The sequence below is a fragment of the Petaurus breviceps genome, unplaced genomic scaffold (assembly GCF_028583685.1).
Source record: "Petaurus breviceps papuanus isolate PSGF00001 unplaced genomic scaffold, PetGlider_PUasm1.0 37, whole genome shotgun sequence".
In the NCBI taxonomy this organism is placed as follows: Eukaryota; Metazoa; Chordata; class Mammalia; order Diprotodontia; family Petauridae; genus Petaurus; species Petaurus breviceps.
Genome location: NW_027186296.1, coordinates 7761097 through 7777456, shown reverse-complemented (window position 1 = coordinate 7777456; position 16360 = coordinate 7761097). Strand labels below are relative to the sequence as shown.

At 42.2% G+C, this 16360-nt stretch overlaps 1 protein-coding gene across 1 annotated transcript in view; it reads right to left on the bottom strand.

Annotated features, from left to right (window-relative positions):
* The window catches only part of TEP1 (telomerase associated protein 1), a 58530-nt gene that overhangs the window by 25061 nt on the left and 17109 nt on the right, over nt 1–16360 (bottom strand). The window contains exons 7-20 of the mRNA XM_069097696.1: nt 15898–16059; nt 14310–14468; nt 13647–13724; nt 12255–12379; nt 11822–11979; nt 8769–8878; nt 8206–8296; nt 7778–7952; nt 5111–5258; nt 3276–3434; nt 2911–2991; nt 2410–2540; nt 812–871; nt 82–240 (exon numbers count right to left, since the gene is read on the bottom strand). Coding sequence (XP_068953797.1) covers nt 82–240; nt 812–871; nt 2410–2540; nt 2911–2991; nt 3276–3434; nt 5111–5258; nt 7778–7952; nt 8206–8296; nt 8769–8878; nt 11822–11979; nt 12255–12379; nt 13647–13724; nt 14310–14468; nt 15898–16059 — 1796 coding nt within the window. The remainder of the gene's footprint in view (nt 1–81; nt 241–811; nt 872–2409; nt 2541–2910; nt 2992–3275; nt 3435–5110; nt 5259–7777; nt 7953–8205; nt 8297–8768; nt 8879–11821; nt 11980–12254; nt 12380–13646; nt 13725–14309; nt 14469–15897; nt 16060–16360) is intronic.

Sequence of the window (16360 nt, the reverse complement as noted above, 5' to 3'; positions counted from 1 at the left end):
TATGTCACTTTCAAAGATCCCTTCATGCACCAGAGCCCATCAGCCTTTTTAGCTTTCCCAATCCACCCTCCCCAGACTGACCTATGCTGGGAAGCAGGGGGCAGGGGGCCTGGTACCGTCTCCTCTAAGGGCCTATCAGGTAGAGTCTGTGCCTCCCCTCTTTGGGGTGGGATCTTGAATATCTTATCCATTTGGCCCACATGTTCCAGGAGACGAGACATCCCACGTTCTGAAATAAACCTAAGACATAGCAATAAGATCAACAATGGCCAAAGGGATTGAGGGGAAGGGTGAGAATCAGAGTACTATATGGATTTTCCATTGATCAGGGGCTAACAACTATAAAGGATCCAAGGAAAGGATGGTCAGCACATGAACAGCACAGCCTATTGGTCCTGGCTTAAAAGAGCATCACAGTATCAGGCCATGTTTCTCACAGGCGTCAACAGATTCACTCTTTAGATAGTGGCAGTTGTGGGTACAGGAAGGAATAGTAATTGAGGTTATAGGAGTGAACAGTTAGGTCTGCACAGCTTAGTACTTCTTAAAGAAGAAGGTATTTGATTAAGATTTAAAAATAGTGGTAGAAGGGGAATGACTTAAGAGATGTTGGAGTTCAGAGGAAAGAAAATGCGCAAAAAAAATGAGGCTGAAGAAAGACGGGCTCAAGCAAGGCTGAAAGTGATGGAGAAGTTTATAATTTGGAGGTGGGCTTTATTTTGGGTGGGGAAAGGAGTGTAGGCCACTAACATGAGTCTTCCTAATCCCTCTTGTTTCCCCCTTCCCCCGAATCCCAATACCCAGGGCTCACTTCAGTATTCCATCGGTGCAGCCTGTGAGGATGACATCATTGGGGTTCATACTGAGTGAACTGGAAAGGGGAAAGAGAGAAAGTGATATAATATGGCCCAAATAAGGAAAAACTGTAATGGTAAAAACCATCCAAAATTAGAAAGGGCTGCCTACAGAGTGAGTTTCCCATCAAGATCGGTCTCCAATGCAGAGAACTTGTCAAGGTTGTTACAAAGAAGAGTTATTCTTTTGGTAGTTGTCTCACCCAACTGCATGTGCTTTCTACAATATTGCTCTAAGGGGAGGAGTCATGGGATTCCTCACCCCAAGCTCAGTTGACGTCATATAAAACGTAGTCACATAGGATGGGGTTATTTAATGTGTAAATCAGATGTGTCTATGCTGTGGTCTTTTTGTTAGGTGAGAGAATATCTTCCTGATATTCTGATATTCTCTGAAGAGAAAAATGCGATTGGCTTAGCAAACTAAATAGCCATCCCTCTGGCTCTAAACTAGTTAAATCTTTGGATGAATTTCAGAGATCAGAGACTCTGTGGATAGACTCCATGCAGGAGGTAAGGAAAGAATTTTCTGGCCTCTCTCTCTACACAGTAGCCACATTGCTTTGAAGGGGAACTACTGAACCAGTAGAAGACATGGATTCTTCGGGGGACACACCCTCCAGATAGACACAAATACAGAGAAGACTGTCCCCTGTGGGAGGAAGCAGCCTCAAGGTGCCAGACAGAAATAGACCCTGGGAACTCAACTGTATAATCTGCCGCAGAAAGATTCTTTGGCTTGTACTCACTGAGCCACCTGGCCACCCCTCTACAAAGATTCTAAACCTAGGAAAAGCTAGGTGAGTACTCCATGAATAAAGAGAGGCTTTCCAAGCCCATCAGTGTCAGGAGTTGTGAGCTGCTATACTATCAAGCTGAGCCCACTATTTCAAAGGACATGGTATGTATTTGTGGGAGACTGTACCCCAGTGGGGGAATGATTTATAACTACTATTCTTATTATATCACTTGAGTTAAATGCCTTAGATAAGAACTAGTTTAAACTACTGACTGACTGATTGTTAATGGGGGAAGTACATTGTGGGCCTTTGTGAGCTATAGTGTTTCAGGTACAGAGTTACTTCTGGAAACAGAGCTACTCTATAGTGTTATTCCTGGAACCTGAGGTAGCAGCTACAATCCTCAAGCACAAGCTGATGGTGTAGGCAGGGGGAGTGCTATGCTATACTACCAGAACCTGTGAAGGGTACACTCTGACCTATCAGGACACTACTATTCTCTAGCTGTTGGAGAGGATATGCAAGGTGAGACCAAGACTTCCTAGGCTCAGGTCATAGTCCAATACTGAGTTGCCAACCCCAGGAAAACCCCCCCCCCAACATTTTTAAACCTGTGGTGGGGCAATGACAAGCTAAAGTTTGGGAGTTGGGGAGTGAGATCACTGGATAGAGGAAAGAGATAAGAAAAGACTCGAGTGGATGGCAAGGTTAGCTGGGAACAGTAGGACCTATGACAAGTAATAATAAATTGTCTCATTCTTGCATCAGGTGATTAGGGAAAGAAGGATGCAAGGAGGAAAAATAGACAGCCTTACCCAGGATGCATCCCAGTTAAATCAACTCCCACAAAAAGGCATTTGGGATTCACACGCTGCCAGAAGAATTGCTTGGCAGACCCAAACTCAGGCAACTCCATGGTGTCACCAACAAAGATAACTGTGTCTATCTGTAGAATAAGTAGGAGGAGCTCATATTAGAGGGAAGAAAAAGTCTGAGGGGCTTGTTGGGGATGTGGGAGAATTGATAAAGTATAAAGAAGAGAGTTTGGGGGTCAGCGGAAACTTTTCTGGGAAGAGAAATCCAGATATGCTCCCTTGATTCAAGAGTAATGCCTGATATCACACTTAGGGGCATATAAAGGTAAGGAAAGAGTTGATGTAGGAAGTACTGATGGACAGCACACATTTGAGTCTAGAGGAAAGATATGGAAGAGCTGGAGTTAAAACATGAGGGTCAAGAGAATGGTGTATCAATAACATGAGTTAAGAAGTTTGGGACTTGGAGACAAGAGTTCACTTTCTCTGAGTCAAACTTACTGGCACCCGCTTAGTGACCATGTCCAGCAAATATAGAGCAAAAGGATGATCGTCTGATTTTGATTTCTCTACAGCCATGTCCTAGGACAAACAGGATCGGTATTTGAATCAGGAAGAAAGGAATGAGCAGGTTGGTCATTCAGGCCACCTCTGAGTACATATCCATCTCTGTCCATTCCTACCCACGAGGGCTATTTCAGGTCCATCCATCCATCTATCCATGGGCTCATCTAGTCAGACTATGCTTAGGCCCATCTCCTTTATCTATCTTGCCTGTGCCAACCCATCCAGACTTTGCCCAGGCCTTTGCCTAACTGCCCATATCTCACCTCCACAAACCCCACCCAACAGAGCGTTGGGCTCACCTCTATCTGTGTCTTGAGTTCAGTTGCAGTCTTCAGAATGCCCTCCTCTGGATTAATCACAGCTTTCTTCAAAGTACGCCTTTTATAAAGTAATAGCTCAGCTTGCTCAGCACGGGCCATAACCATTGCAACCAAAAGTAACACATGATTCGGAGAATTCTATTTGAGTGAACAGAGGAACAGAAAGAAGGGTAACTCCCTACTTTAAAAAGAGACTCCTACCACAAGTAATGATGACTACGGAGAATTCAAAGAAGCAGAGAAAGACATATGAAATGATGAAGAACAGAGAAAGTAGGAAGAAAACATTATACATTTTGATAAACAATCTGGAATCAACATACATTTAAAGACATGAAGAAGTGACATTCCTGTTGTATATACATAGTAAAGAAACCAAAAAGGATAAGGAAAATTAGGATAATGTGACATCTATGTTAAAGTTAAGACACAGAGCCTTTGTGGAAGGGCTAACATTTAGCAAATAATAGAAGTCTCAGACCCTTTGTACAATCATTTATGACATGCTGGGGTTGTGTGGGGAAGAAGCCGTTTCAGCCTGCATGCTCATCTTTCTTAATTTCTTTTCTTATGTCTTTGTCCATATCTATCTAGATGTGTTTATCTATAGCTATATGTATGCCTTATAATTTGCCAGTGAAAATGAAAATTAAATTTCTATTAAAAGAAAAGCAAACAAATATACTCCCACATGGTCCTGAAATTTGAACTACTCTCCCCAGGCACCTGTTGGAAGGAGCAACTCCTAAGGGATGTTGTTTGAGAACATAGCATTTGGTGTTGACAAGTGGTCTCCTGGCCATCCCTCTGGAGACTTGAGGAGGCAACATCCCTCAGGGGATTCTTTAGAATACAACCTGAGAGAAATGATTATTTTCCATAATATTAATAACCCATTCTTAATTAGAATCCAGGCTTTTTATTTCCTCATTCAAGAACCAGCCCCTGTAGATCAGTCAGTCAATTTTTGAAGGCCATGGCTGATAGATGAAATGGCCCTAATTCTTGGGGAACATGGGGAAGAACCCTACTCAACTAGGAGACCTTCTGTTTAGGGTGTAAACAGAATCTAATCTAATCCAAGTGAATTCTTGCCCTCAGGGAATAAAGTCTCTGTCCCCACATCCCTGCACTGGAGTTTAGGGTGACTCAGCTCATGAAGGGAAAAACCAACCAGAGTGTCTGGGTGGAGATGGATGCTGCAGTCCAGACTGCTAGAGGTGGCTGAGGCTCACCCACAGTCACTAAACTAGTCAGAGGTGGGATCTGAACCCAGATCTTCCAGGCTCCAAGTCTAGCATTGTTAGTCACTATGCCTTGGTGCCTCTTTTACATACAAACATGATATTTATTAGTAATCATGATAACAAATGAGGTTAGAAAATACACAACAGGGATATCCTCTCTATAAGCAGTAAGGGATCAAGCCTCATGCCTAGTGACAGAACTCAAGTCCTTTTTTTTTCGTTTTTTTCGTTTTTGTTTTTGGAAGGGGCAGGGCAAGGCAACCGGGGTTAAGTGACTTGCCCAAGGTCACCCGGCTAGTTAAGTGTTAAGTGTCTGAGGCCAAATTTGAACTCAGGTCCTCCTGACTCCAAGGCCGGTGCTCTATTCACTGTGCCACCTCGCTGCCCCAACTCATGTCTTTTTAAAAATTCAGCAACAAAGGGCAGACGGCTTGTGGGGTACTTGTTAGGGAGAGTCAAGTCCAGGGAAGTAGACCACCTTCATAAGGGTCTCCAGCACCCCCTCCACCTTCCAACCCCTCATTTTGGCATAGTTCCATAACATCCCACCTCCCCCTTTTTGTTTACCCTTTTTTTATCTTGGGGCCGACCAGGACTACAGACAATCAGGGTGCGTCCAGGCAACGGTGGCAAGTTGTGCTGAACAGAAAGGTTCATGGCTGTTTCCAGGGCCTGCTGGTAGCGCTTCATCATCTCCCAGTCTTGCTTCCACTGGCTATGGGAGAGAGACAAAAAGACCCCAGAGAGAAACCCCAAAGTTTATTTCCCTACTTTTCTGAGGAAAGATGGGAGGTTCTTCCAGGGAGCACACAGTCCCATCCTCCTCTCTGACTCCTCACCTGCACAGCAACCCCCTGAGGCAGGAAGCACTGACCAAGGCTCTCACAGCCTTCTCTCCAACAACTCCTCCACCAAAAACTTTGTCATGGACAAGAAAGAGGGGATCCTTCCAAGGTTTCTACCGCAAATCACATGTGATTATGCTTGGATAAGAATAGTAATAGTGGCTAGCATCTATACAACACTTTAAGGTCTGAAAAGCACTTTGATTATTATCTGTTATTATGACCCCCATTTTACAAATTAGGAAGAGGGTGGTTAAATGACTTGCCCAGGGTCACAGAGTGAGTGCTTCTGGCAGAACTTGAACTCAGGTCTTCAAATCTACCTAGCTGCCTTTAAAAGGCTCATTTAGTGCAGCAAGACAATTTCATTTACTTAGGAAAAAGTAAGAGGACTAAGGCATAAAAAGGGGCTGAGGCAAAATTGAGAATCATACAGAGAAGATAAAAAATGAAAAAAAAATGGAACCACATCACAAATGATCTGAGAAATAAGACAGAAAACCAAAAACTGGGACAAAGACTGATGGAGGCCTTCAGAGATGCACAGAGACTGAGACACATAGCAAAGAGGAACAAAATCCAAAGTGAAGATACAGTGAATGCCTAGATCAATCAGGAAGTAGTCAATGAGAACCAACGATGATGCTCCAGGCGCTGTGCTAGGTGCTTGGGGTACAAAGATACAAACACTTCTTCTATGGGAGGAAAGGAGAATGGGGCAAAGGAGTGGGGTGGAAGAAGAGGAGATATAACAAGTGAGTGTATCTGTGGGCGACTGACGTGTGATGTCACCAACGTAGGGGATTCCTGACAAGGAACTTTCTCTACCAGTGCAGATTGGCTGCATTTCCCATAACTGATAATCTTAACTGCCTGTAACACTGACAGATTCCATGACTTCACTGGGTTACGTATACAAAAGATATAAGATAAGAGGCAGGACTTGGACCCAGGTCCTCCTCACTCTTGGAGTGGCTTCTCCATCCACTGTGCCCATGGTGTCAAACTCAAATAGAAACTGATCCCTGTAGGCTGCACATTGACTTAGAAAATCACAAATTAACATTAACTATGTTGTGTTACATTTTTAATTTGTTAAATACTTCCAAATTACATTTAAATCTGATTAGGGCAGCACTGGAGAGCACTGTGGGTTACATGTCTGACTCATCTGCCCTGTGTCTCTTGTAAATATTTGGGTACATACAAAATATACATAAGCTGATTTTAAGGGAAAGGAAAAGCCTCATTGGAAGGCTTTTCAAGAGAAGACTCTTGAGTTGAGTTCTTGATGGAGATTAGCAAATTTAAGGAGCCAATGGGAAGAGACAGAAATGGCATACCATATTTTTGACTGAAACTTAAGAGTGTATTTTATTTTATTATGAGTGTTGAGTAAATTATATCATTTGAGTTCTTACTAGTTTATTATAATTATAATAATGAGTTTATGTTATGAGTATATAATGAATTATAATAGCATATTATTGTATATGATAATATCTTATTTTTTATTTGAGTATGTTATATTCATATGAGAGTATATGAAGAGAAATTTGGTGGTGGTGTTCAGTCATGTCTGATTCTTTGCGATGTCATTTAAGGTTTTCTTGGCAAAGACTGTAGTGGTTTGCCATTTCCTTCTCCAACTCATTTTACAGATGCTGAAAGTGAGGTACACAAGGTTAAGTGACTTGCCCAGGGTCACACAGCTAATAACTGTCTGAGGCTGGATTTGAACGCATGAAGATGAGTCTCCCTGACTCTAGGGGCAGCACTTTATCCACTTCACCACCTACCTGCCCTTTGAAGAGAAATAATGTATAATAAATCTTTAAATGTTGTGAAGAGCTTTAAATGATTTTTAAAAGGAGTTTAGGTGGGGCTAGGTGGCACAATGAATAAAGTGCTGGCCCCGGACTCAGGAGAACATGAGTTTGGATCCGGCCTCAGACACTTAACACACACACACACACACACACACACACACACACACACACACACACTAGCCGTGTAACGTTGGGCAAGTTACTTAACCCCGATTGCCCTCCAAAAAGGCAAAAAAAAAAAAAGAGTTTTGATTGTATCCTATAGGTAATTGGAAACTACTGTAGTTTATTGGAAAGGGAATAACAGAAATAGAGACAAAAGTGAAGACAGGAATAGAGACAAACTATTAGGTTTTATGGTCCCTATTGAATAAATTTAAATGTGAAATTTCCAGTGCTAGAGAAAACTATGGGCTAGGGAGGTCTAAAGCAAACACATTAATGAATATGCCTATATCTTTATAAAAAGACAGTTGGTATCACCAGTGTCCCTTTTTTAATGTCACCTCCTATTCTTCTCCCCTCTCAGGAATGCACATGCACACGTGGGGCACACTCACTTAATCCTGGTCAGCCGAAGCTTTTCCCGCTTGAAATGTTCATATAGCACAGGCACCAACATTGCAAACCGAAGGTCTTTATTAGTCAGCTGCTCCCGTGACTTCGGTATCTGTCCCTTCTTCCCCAGTCTTTCTAACAACTCCCGCATTATATCCACATTATGAGGAATCGGTCCTGAGGTATAAAGACATCAAAGCGATCTGAGGAAAAACAGCTTTAATTTTGGCCTGCTTGATTTCTAGAAATTCTTCCTTGCCCCTCCCCACAGACCCTGCCCCAAGAATGTTAGAGATCTCTGTTCCCTCACCCCCATCTATCCCTCTGGGAAATGGAAGCAAAGGTTAAAACTGTTCCTTGTGCTTTCTTTGCTCTCTCCCAGAAATGGGAAAAGTGTGGGGAAATGAGGGCAATGATGGGTAAACGGTACCAGAGTTGCGGAGTTGCCTCTCCAGGTCACTAATGGATGTATGGGCAGAAAGAAATCGGAATGGAAGCTGCCGACTGCGGATCACTGATTCCTGGGGTGGAGACAGAGGTGTGAAGGGTTATGGTAGATGGGAGGAAACTGGGAAGGGGGAAGTGGTAGAAGAAGGAGAAATGGAAAAGTGAAAGGAGAGAACTGTGGGGAGGGAGAACAAGATGAATGGTAGGAAAAGAAAGAGATGAGAAGGAAGAAATGAATGACAGGAAGAAGATGTGACTGGATCCTCACTTCTTATGTACTCACTTTCTGTCGAAGCTATGCAACCTTTCTTCCCAAGAAGTCTTAGCCCTTAAAGGGTGAGTCTGTTATCCTCCTAACTGAAGCCCCACATAACTGACTTGCCAAGTACTATTCTTCCCTAAGAAAATAAACCTTATGGATAAGCTCACTCCAATCCCACCTCCATTCACCTCTCTTGCCCCAAATCAAGGTGCAGCATATGTCCATACCCACCCACCCCTGCAACAACCACATGGCTCAGGAAGGTTCTCTCAGTATTTCCACACCTTGCGCTCCAACTGCTGCAGGATGCGTTCATGGTGCCGGGAGCTGATTCCGACTCGAAGCAGGCTGCATAGGTTCCTCAGCATGGCCATGTAGGGCAACTTCCCACTGTCTAAAGAAGGAAAGAGTTATTTCACTTGTTACAGAGTACAGAGAGAAGAGAAGGGTGTAATGGACCCTATAACCCAGATCAAAAAGCTCCAGTGGATGGGTCTAGGGGGAGATGGTGCCAGATAGAAAGATTCTGATGGAGAAAGGATATTAAAAAAAAACAACCAAACTATTTTGTTATACTGAAAATGGGTTTACAGCTTTAGTAAGAGGCAAAAAATAGTTTGACCTGAAGTTTGGAATTTATAATTCAGAAAATTTCTGAGATGTCTTTTTCAGTAAAGATAATCTCACTACTACCACCAAATGTGTTGTTTCCATCACTAAATTTGATTTAGATTTATAAAACATCCTCTTTGGACATTGAAAAGTTCCTCCAAGGCCAGGAGACAAGGAATCATTTTTCATTAAAAATAAGGAATTTTAATTTCATTTCATTAAAAATAAGGAATCATGAGATTCTCATGAGCATCACTAATGAGAAATAAGACCAGATGGCCATGGATGGATAGTGGAAATGAGATGTGCAATATAAAAAAGCAATTATACTTTCCACATAATCTAAGAAAAGTTTTACTAAGTTTTGTGACTATGCATTACAACTACTCCCATGATGGTAAAGCAAAATACATTTGTGACAAAAATCCCATTGAAATTACAATAGTTTTTATTCAACAATATATCACAAACACGCCACCAGTAGCTGATAACTCTGAGTATGCCAAAAAAAAAACCCTACTGAGGTTCACAGAAGGCTACCCAGAGCAGTTTTCCCAACACATTACTAGGCATTATTTCTATAACTTGTATAGCTGCCACCAGGATGGCTAATTCTACTCAGGATATCATACAACCCACAGTCATGCTCTCCTCCCACATATGCATAGGTGATGTTAAATTTTAAGATTATCAGATTTTTTATTAGCTCCTGGCCTTCTCCTGAAATCATGTTTCCAAAACTAGATAGAAATATAATTAGGTTATATGGGCTGAAGTGAATTGAATGCCTCGTGTATGGTCTATACTCAATAAATATACTTTGAAATCAGCCTCTCTATGTACATGAGAACATAGCTTGAGGTAGAAGGGGCCCTAGAAATAATTTTAACCCAATTTTGTACACTCTACACCTAGCTTTTATCACTGGTGGTTGGCTCAAATTTCTTTCAGAATTCTTTACATAAAGTTAAATTTGCATAATGCCAAAGACACTGGAAAATGCCTTTGTATCAGGAATGCTAGCCAAAAAAGGCTACCTGTAATCCAGATGGTATATACAACTTCAACAATTTTTCCTTCCTGACTAAAAAGCATATCTATCTTGTCCTAAAGATTCACAGTGAGAGAGAGGGGTTAGGGTCATTTTTTTCATGACCAACCTAAGTGATACTGCCATATTTAGCTAGCCCATAGATGAGCATCCTAGGTTGGTAGTCAGTAACATCTACCAGGTTGGGTTAATAGTGAAATTAGTAAATAAATGCTCATTTGTATTTCCCAGGGTTGAATACATGAAACCTTCAACAGTGGTCCAAGCAGCAAAAGTAGATGAATGATAATTTTTTTGAAGCACAAGAAGGAGCTTGGTTTCATCTCTCCTAAGGCCTCATGGATAGGATAGCAATAGGAAGGGAGTCAAGGGAAAGTATAGCCAAAGGATTTTTTTTCTTTTTGGAGGGTGGAAGGTAGGGCAATTGGGGTTAAGTCATTTGTCCAAGGTCACACATCTAGTTTTGTGACAAGTATTTGAGGCCGCATTTGAACTCAGGTCCTCCTGACTCCAGGATGGGTACTTTATTCACTGCCCCACCTAGCCACCCCCCAAAGGATATTTTTTTAAAAAACTATTTTGCTGGGGTGGCTAGGTGGCGCAGTGAATAGAGCATCGGCCCTGGAGTCAGGAGGACTTGAGTTCAAATGTCGCCTCAGACACAACACAAAAATTAGCCATGTGACCTTGGTAAGTCACTTAACCCCAATTGCCCTCCAAAAAAGCAAAAAAAAAAAAAAAACCCAAACCCAAAACTATTTTGTTACATTGAAAATGCATTTACAGGGGTGGCTAGGTGGCGCAGTGAGTAAGAGTGCCAGCCCTGGCGTCGGGAGGACACGGAATCGGTTCCGGCCTCAAATACTTAACACCCACACAAAAAAACTGGCTGTGTAACCTTGAACAAGTTACTTAACCCCAATTGCTTTAAAAAAGAAAAGAAAATGCATTTACAGCTTCACATTAAGAAAGCCAAGAAGAAAGGCTTCTTAAAGAGGAAAAGAAAACTAAGGTAACAACAAATTCTCCTCATATGTAGGAGTAAACTTGTTATCTCTGTGGGAAAATGGGATAGCTGAAATTATAAAGACCTAGTGACCAAAGTAGTACATTTCCCAAACCTAGTTACCCCATCCCATGGTCTCAGTAAACCAAGGAAGAGATCCAGCAGAGATCAATCTCTGTATATTTTTGATTCCTAATCATTTAAGCAGAGACTGCATATGATAAAAAGGAGAAAGCAGACAGAAATCTGCCCGTTTGTTGTATTTCTTCCTAAAGGATTCAAATAGTACTTTCCTTTAAATTGCAAGCATACAAATGTGATGGCCATTTACATGACAGTTGTCCTATTTTAATGAAGCTCTATTTCTATAAAGAAAATATAGACTGGAGTGTGTGCCAAATACTCTAAGGCATTATCTAAGAAAGAGCTACACTCTTCCCTCAATAGAGACCACTATACAATAGGTGGAAGCCTCCTAAACGACAAATATTGGCTCCAGAAGACCCCAACCAACCACTAGATAGTATATCTTTCAAATTCAACCCTATTTCGGCAACAGAACAATCACAGAGAGAGAACTATAAAGAGATACTATTCCATAAGGCTCAGACTATATATAAAGAAGAATGGTCCATAAATAAAACTTAAATAGGGAAGGTTCATTATACCAATGAGCCCCTCCCAGACAGAGGCTTTGTTCCCCTTCTGGCTCAGCTCTCGCTCCCAGGTCTCTGGCTGCGGAAGCTTCATCCGGGTCCCAGCTCTCCTGGAATCCCAGGGACCAGGTAGACGGCTCCTGGAGAACGACTGCAAGTCTGAAGGGTACCTGGAATGGGGTGGAAGACAGAGAGAAGATAGTTTTAGTATCACAGGCATCTGGTATTGGGTAGGTAGGAGTAGGTTTGAGGAAGAAAAGGGTCTGTGGTTTAATTAGTCAAAGTTCCCCAGTCATTATTGTAGAGACCAAGGTCTTAGGCCATGGAGTTGAGGGCATGGACAAAACAAATTTACAAGTAAATGGCTATGGGGGAGCTGAATGCCCTGATGTGATTTTGGGTCTGTGGGCCCTGGAAATCAGGGTCTGGACTGTGCCTGACTTACCTGCAGCCCAGCAGGGCCTTGACATTCTGTACAGGGTCCCGGATATGCAATCGTCGTATCAACTTCTTCAGTGTAAAATCTGATGGTTTCTTTTGCACTGGTTCTGTATAATAGGCCCTCATAAACTGTAGGGATACATGCAAGGCCCCAAAGTAACTTTTTCATCCACAGCTATAGCTCTCTGCTATAGTATCTCTTTATAGTTCTCTCTCTGTGATGTTCTATTGCTGAAATCGGGTTGGATTCGCAAGACATATAGAGAGAACAGGGAACTAAGATTCCCCTACACATCCTGTTCCCTGTACCTTGGATCCCTAATTGTTCTCTCCATCCTGCCAGATGAAAATAGAAGGAAATGAGCATCACTTAACAAAGTGTAAACACTTAGTTAATATTATGCTTCTTCTATGCGTGTTAGACTTGTGAAGGGTGGTCATGTGATGGTTTTATCTGTTAAATAAGAGGGAGAAAGGAAACTGAATATTTGGGGACAGAGTAAGGGAAACTAAAATTTTCACTCAGATCTACTCAACAATTAAAACACTAGAGCAAGGTGAAGATGGAAAACTGACAGAAATTGAATGCCAGAATTTTCTCTGAAGGGAAACACCCAAAATTGGGATAAATTGTTAGGCTAAATAGAGAAAAGGTCACCATGTGAGAAAAGGTTTGAGAGAACAGATTACAGAATAAAGTCTGAAGATGTCATGGAGAGTCACTCTGAAAGTTTATTAGTATTATTGGATTTTTTTTTACTTATGTTCTGTAAGCATTTCCTATGATGTTGATATGCTTAGCCTAATGATCAAGCTCTATAGAACATTATTAAAATGCAAACTTTTCCATACTGTTCACTGGTTGATCTACTTATTTAAATTTCCAGGAAAGGCAGTATGGTGAGGTTAATATATACAGTACATCAGCTTAGAGACAGAAAAACCTGCGTTCAAATCCAAATACTCAATGGTTATGTGACAAAAAGCAAGTCGCTTAACTTCTATATGCTTCAAGCAATTCTATAGTATTTATCTACTAAGACATCTCCAAAGCAGGGTGTACCCCTGCAGTGCTCATTGAAATTACTGGCATTGATTACGAGCTTAATTTTCTTGGGGAATGGCATCCCACCTTGAGATCAAGTAGTCATTCACCTGGTGAGACATGCTTATCTACTGACACCTGGTGGGAGTAGAATATATTACAAGACAGAATGAAATGAAGGGAAAAGAAATGTACATGTCTTGCTTCACTCAGGAGCTCAATCTAGCTGCCTGCCATCAGCTAAGATACTGAGACATGCGTCTCCCCTCCTCTATGACGAACAGTTCTGAACAGATGTCACCCATGTCCCACCCCCACCCCACCACAGGTGTCCTGTGACCAGGAACTCACCGCTTTTTGATGACAGTTAAAGGTCTTATATATTTTAGTCGAGTTGTACCACTTCCTTTGGCACACGTTTTCTGACTTCTGTAGTATGACAACAAAAGCAGTAATTAGGGTACTGCTCATCCATAGCACTCCTGGGGCCCTTCTCTGGCAGCGAAGTCTCAATTCTATGCTTTGGTCACCACAGGGTAAAATGGAGAACTCCTTTCCAACCTTCCAGCCCAGGCTAGTCATCTATCTCTTCAATTCCCACTGGTGCTATATCCTTTTGAATTTCTCTATCATGCCCACTTGGGATGCCTTCCCTTCCCACCCAGCTCACTCTTCAGATTCCTTTTGTGTGTTGTCTTCCCCTACCATTAGATTGTGGGCAGGCACTGTCTTTCTTTCTTGTGTTTTCATCCCCAGCACTTAGCACATGTTTATTGAATGACTAACTTAGCTCCCCAGTTTTAGGAAGAGGGTGGTCTCTTCTCACATCACCCCAATCCCCTCTGACTTGTCTGGCCCCTTTTGTTCCTAGGTAATTAGCAGCTCTTAGGGAAGAAACTGCTCAGTCTACATCTCCCAGAGGTAGAATGGTTTCTGATTCATTCTTCCTAGGAGATCACAAAGGGGAAGGAGGGCCAGATTATATCTATGATTGGGGCAGGAAAGGTCACTGACTGGACGTCGGGGGTGCCGCCGTCTTTTCTTAGCCCGGTGTTCCCGTAGGTTGTATTTAGCCAACTGGTACTCATCAAACTGGGCAAATTTGTCTGTCATGGCAGCACGGAGACAGGCAGGCATAGGTATCAGCTTCCCACTGGGCTCCCCAGCCAGGTTCTGTTAGTAAGAGAAGAGTGAAATTGGACTCAAACTCCAACACACAGATTGAGAATGGGAAGAGCAGGTCAAAATACGGAGCTAGAGCATTGAAGGGATAATGAACTTAAGGCGTCATACAGGGGTCAGAGGATATCAAGCAGAGAGGAAAAAAGGAAGGAGAAGGGCAAGGGTTCACTGAGAAGTAAAGGAGACAGGTCAATCTATGAATATCCTCTGTGCTATAGCCTCAATGGAGATAGAAGAGAATTTGTTTTCTAAAGATGTCAGTACTATACAGCGGAAAGAGCACCAGCTAAGACACCGCTAAGATCTGGATTCTAGTCCTAACTGTACCGTTTCTTTCCTTGTGACCTTGGGCAGGTTACATGTGTCAGTCACCCAGGACAATTCATCAGAGGAAGATATAATACAAAGAACATAAAAATACAGCAGGTCAGAGATAAAGCCTATGGGACTCTGAAGGAAGAGACTGGAAAAAAAGAGGGGAAAAGAAGCAAAGTTTGAGCTTGTATGTAGAAGAAAATTAAAATATGATTGCTGGTGAATTTATTTTCTTTTATTTTGAGCCAAAGAACCCTGATCAAAAAGTCAGAAAACCTGGGTTCCAGCTTTGACATAACCTGTGTGATCTTGGAAAATTATTCTACCTCTGTGGGCCATAGGCTTATCATCTGTGAGTAGATTGCATCTTCAAGCTCTGAAATGCTACAATCTAAGGGAAATATAAGGGCTTTCCAATGGAGATAATGAGAGATACTGGAAGGAGCGACAGAGGGAAGTTGGAACAATGCTATCCAGGGAAGTCTTACAAAACAAGAGGAGCACTGACACAGCTAAGTGGCTCCAGGCCTAGAGTCAGGAAGAACTGAATTCAAATCTGGCCACAGATATTTTAATACCTGTGTGACCCTGGGCAAGTCACTTAACCTCTCTCTGCCTCAGTTTTCTCAACTGTAAAATAAAGCTAATAACAGGGGCGGCTAGGTGGCACAGTTAACAGAGCACTGGCCCTGGAGTCAGGAGGAGCTGAGTTAAAATCTGGCCTCAGACACTTAACACTTACTAGCCTGTGACCTTGGGCAAGTTGCTTAACCCCAACTGCCCTCCAAAAAAGCAAAAAAAAAAAAAAGCTAATAATAGCATGTACCTCAGGGATAGTTGTGAGGATCAAATGAAATACTCTACATATAGTAGTTGCTTAATAAATGCTTACTGATTATCTCCTTCCTACCTACCTATGTGTGCCAAGGAGGGGCTATCCTGCCTAAAGGGGGAGAACAGTAGAGTGAATAATAGAGACCAAGAACAAAAATATTCTCTCTGGATACAGATAATAGCTAAGGCAAAGAGGAGAGAGCTCAACAAGAGTGAGGACAAAAGATGAGAGTGAAGGCAAAAGAAAGGTAAAGATCTCTCTTAGACATACCTGGAAAAACTGGGCCACCTGCATCCAGTCAGAGGGGAGCTGGACAATGGCACAAAAGTATCTCCGTATGTAGGGACGACAAGCAGGGAGGTAGGCAGCCATGGCTAGGACCATGACGGCTATGTCTCGAATGTTGAGCTGCTGTCGTGCATACAGGGATGCCTAGGACACAGGGTGGGAAAGGTCAGACAGGGATACTGACTCCTTCTCTTACTGATACCTTCCCAAAATTCCTAAAATTTTGATCTCTCCTCAAAATAGCTCCTTTAACTCTGATCAATACAAAGACTGACCGCAATTCCAAAGAACTCATGATGAAACATGCCATCCACTTCCAGGCAGAGAAATGATAGCTGGATTCCAAGTACAGATTGAAATATATTTTCTATTCTTTCTTTTTTTTGTGGGGTGGGGATGTCACGGTTAATGAAGGAATTTGTTTTGCATGATTATACATATTTGT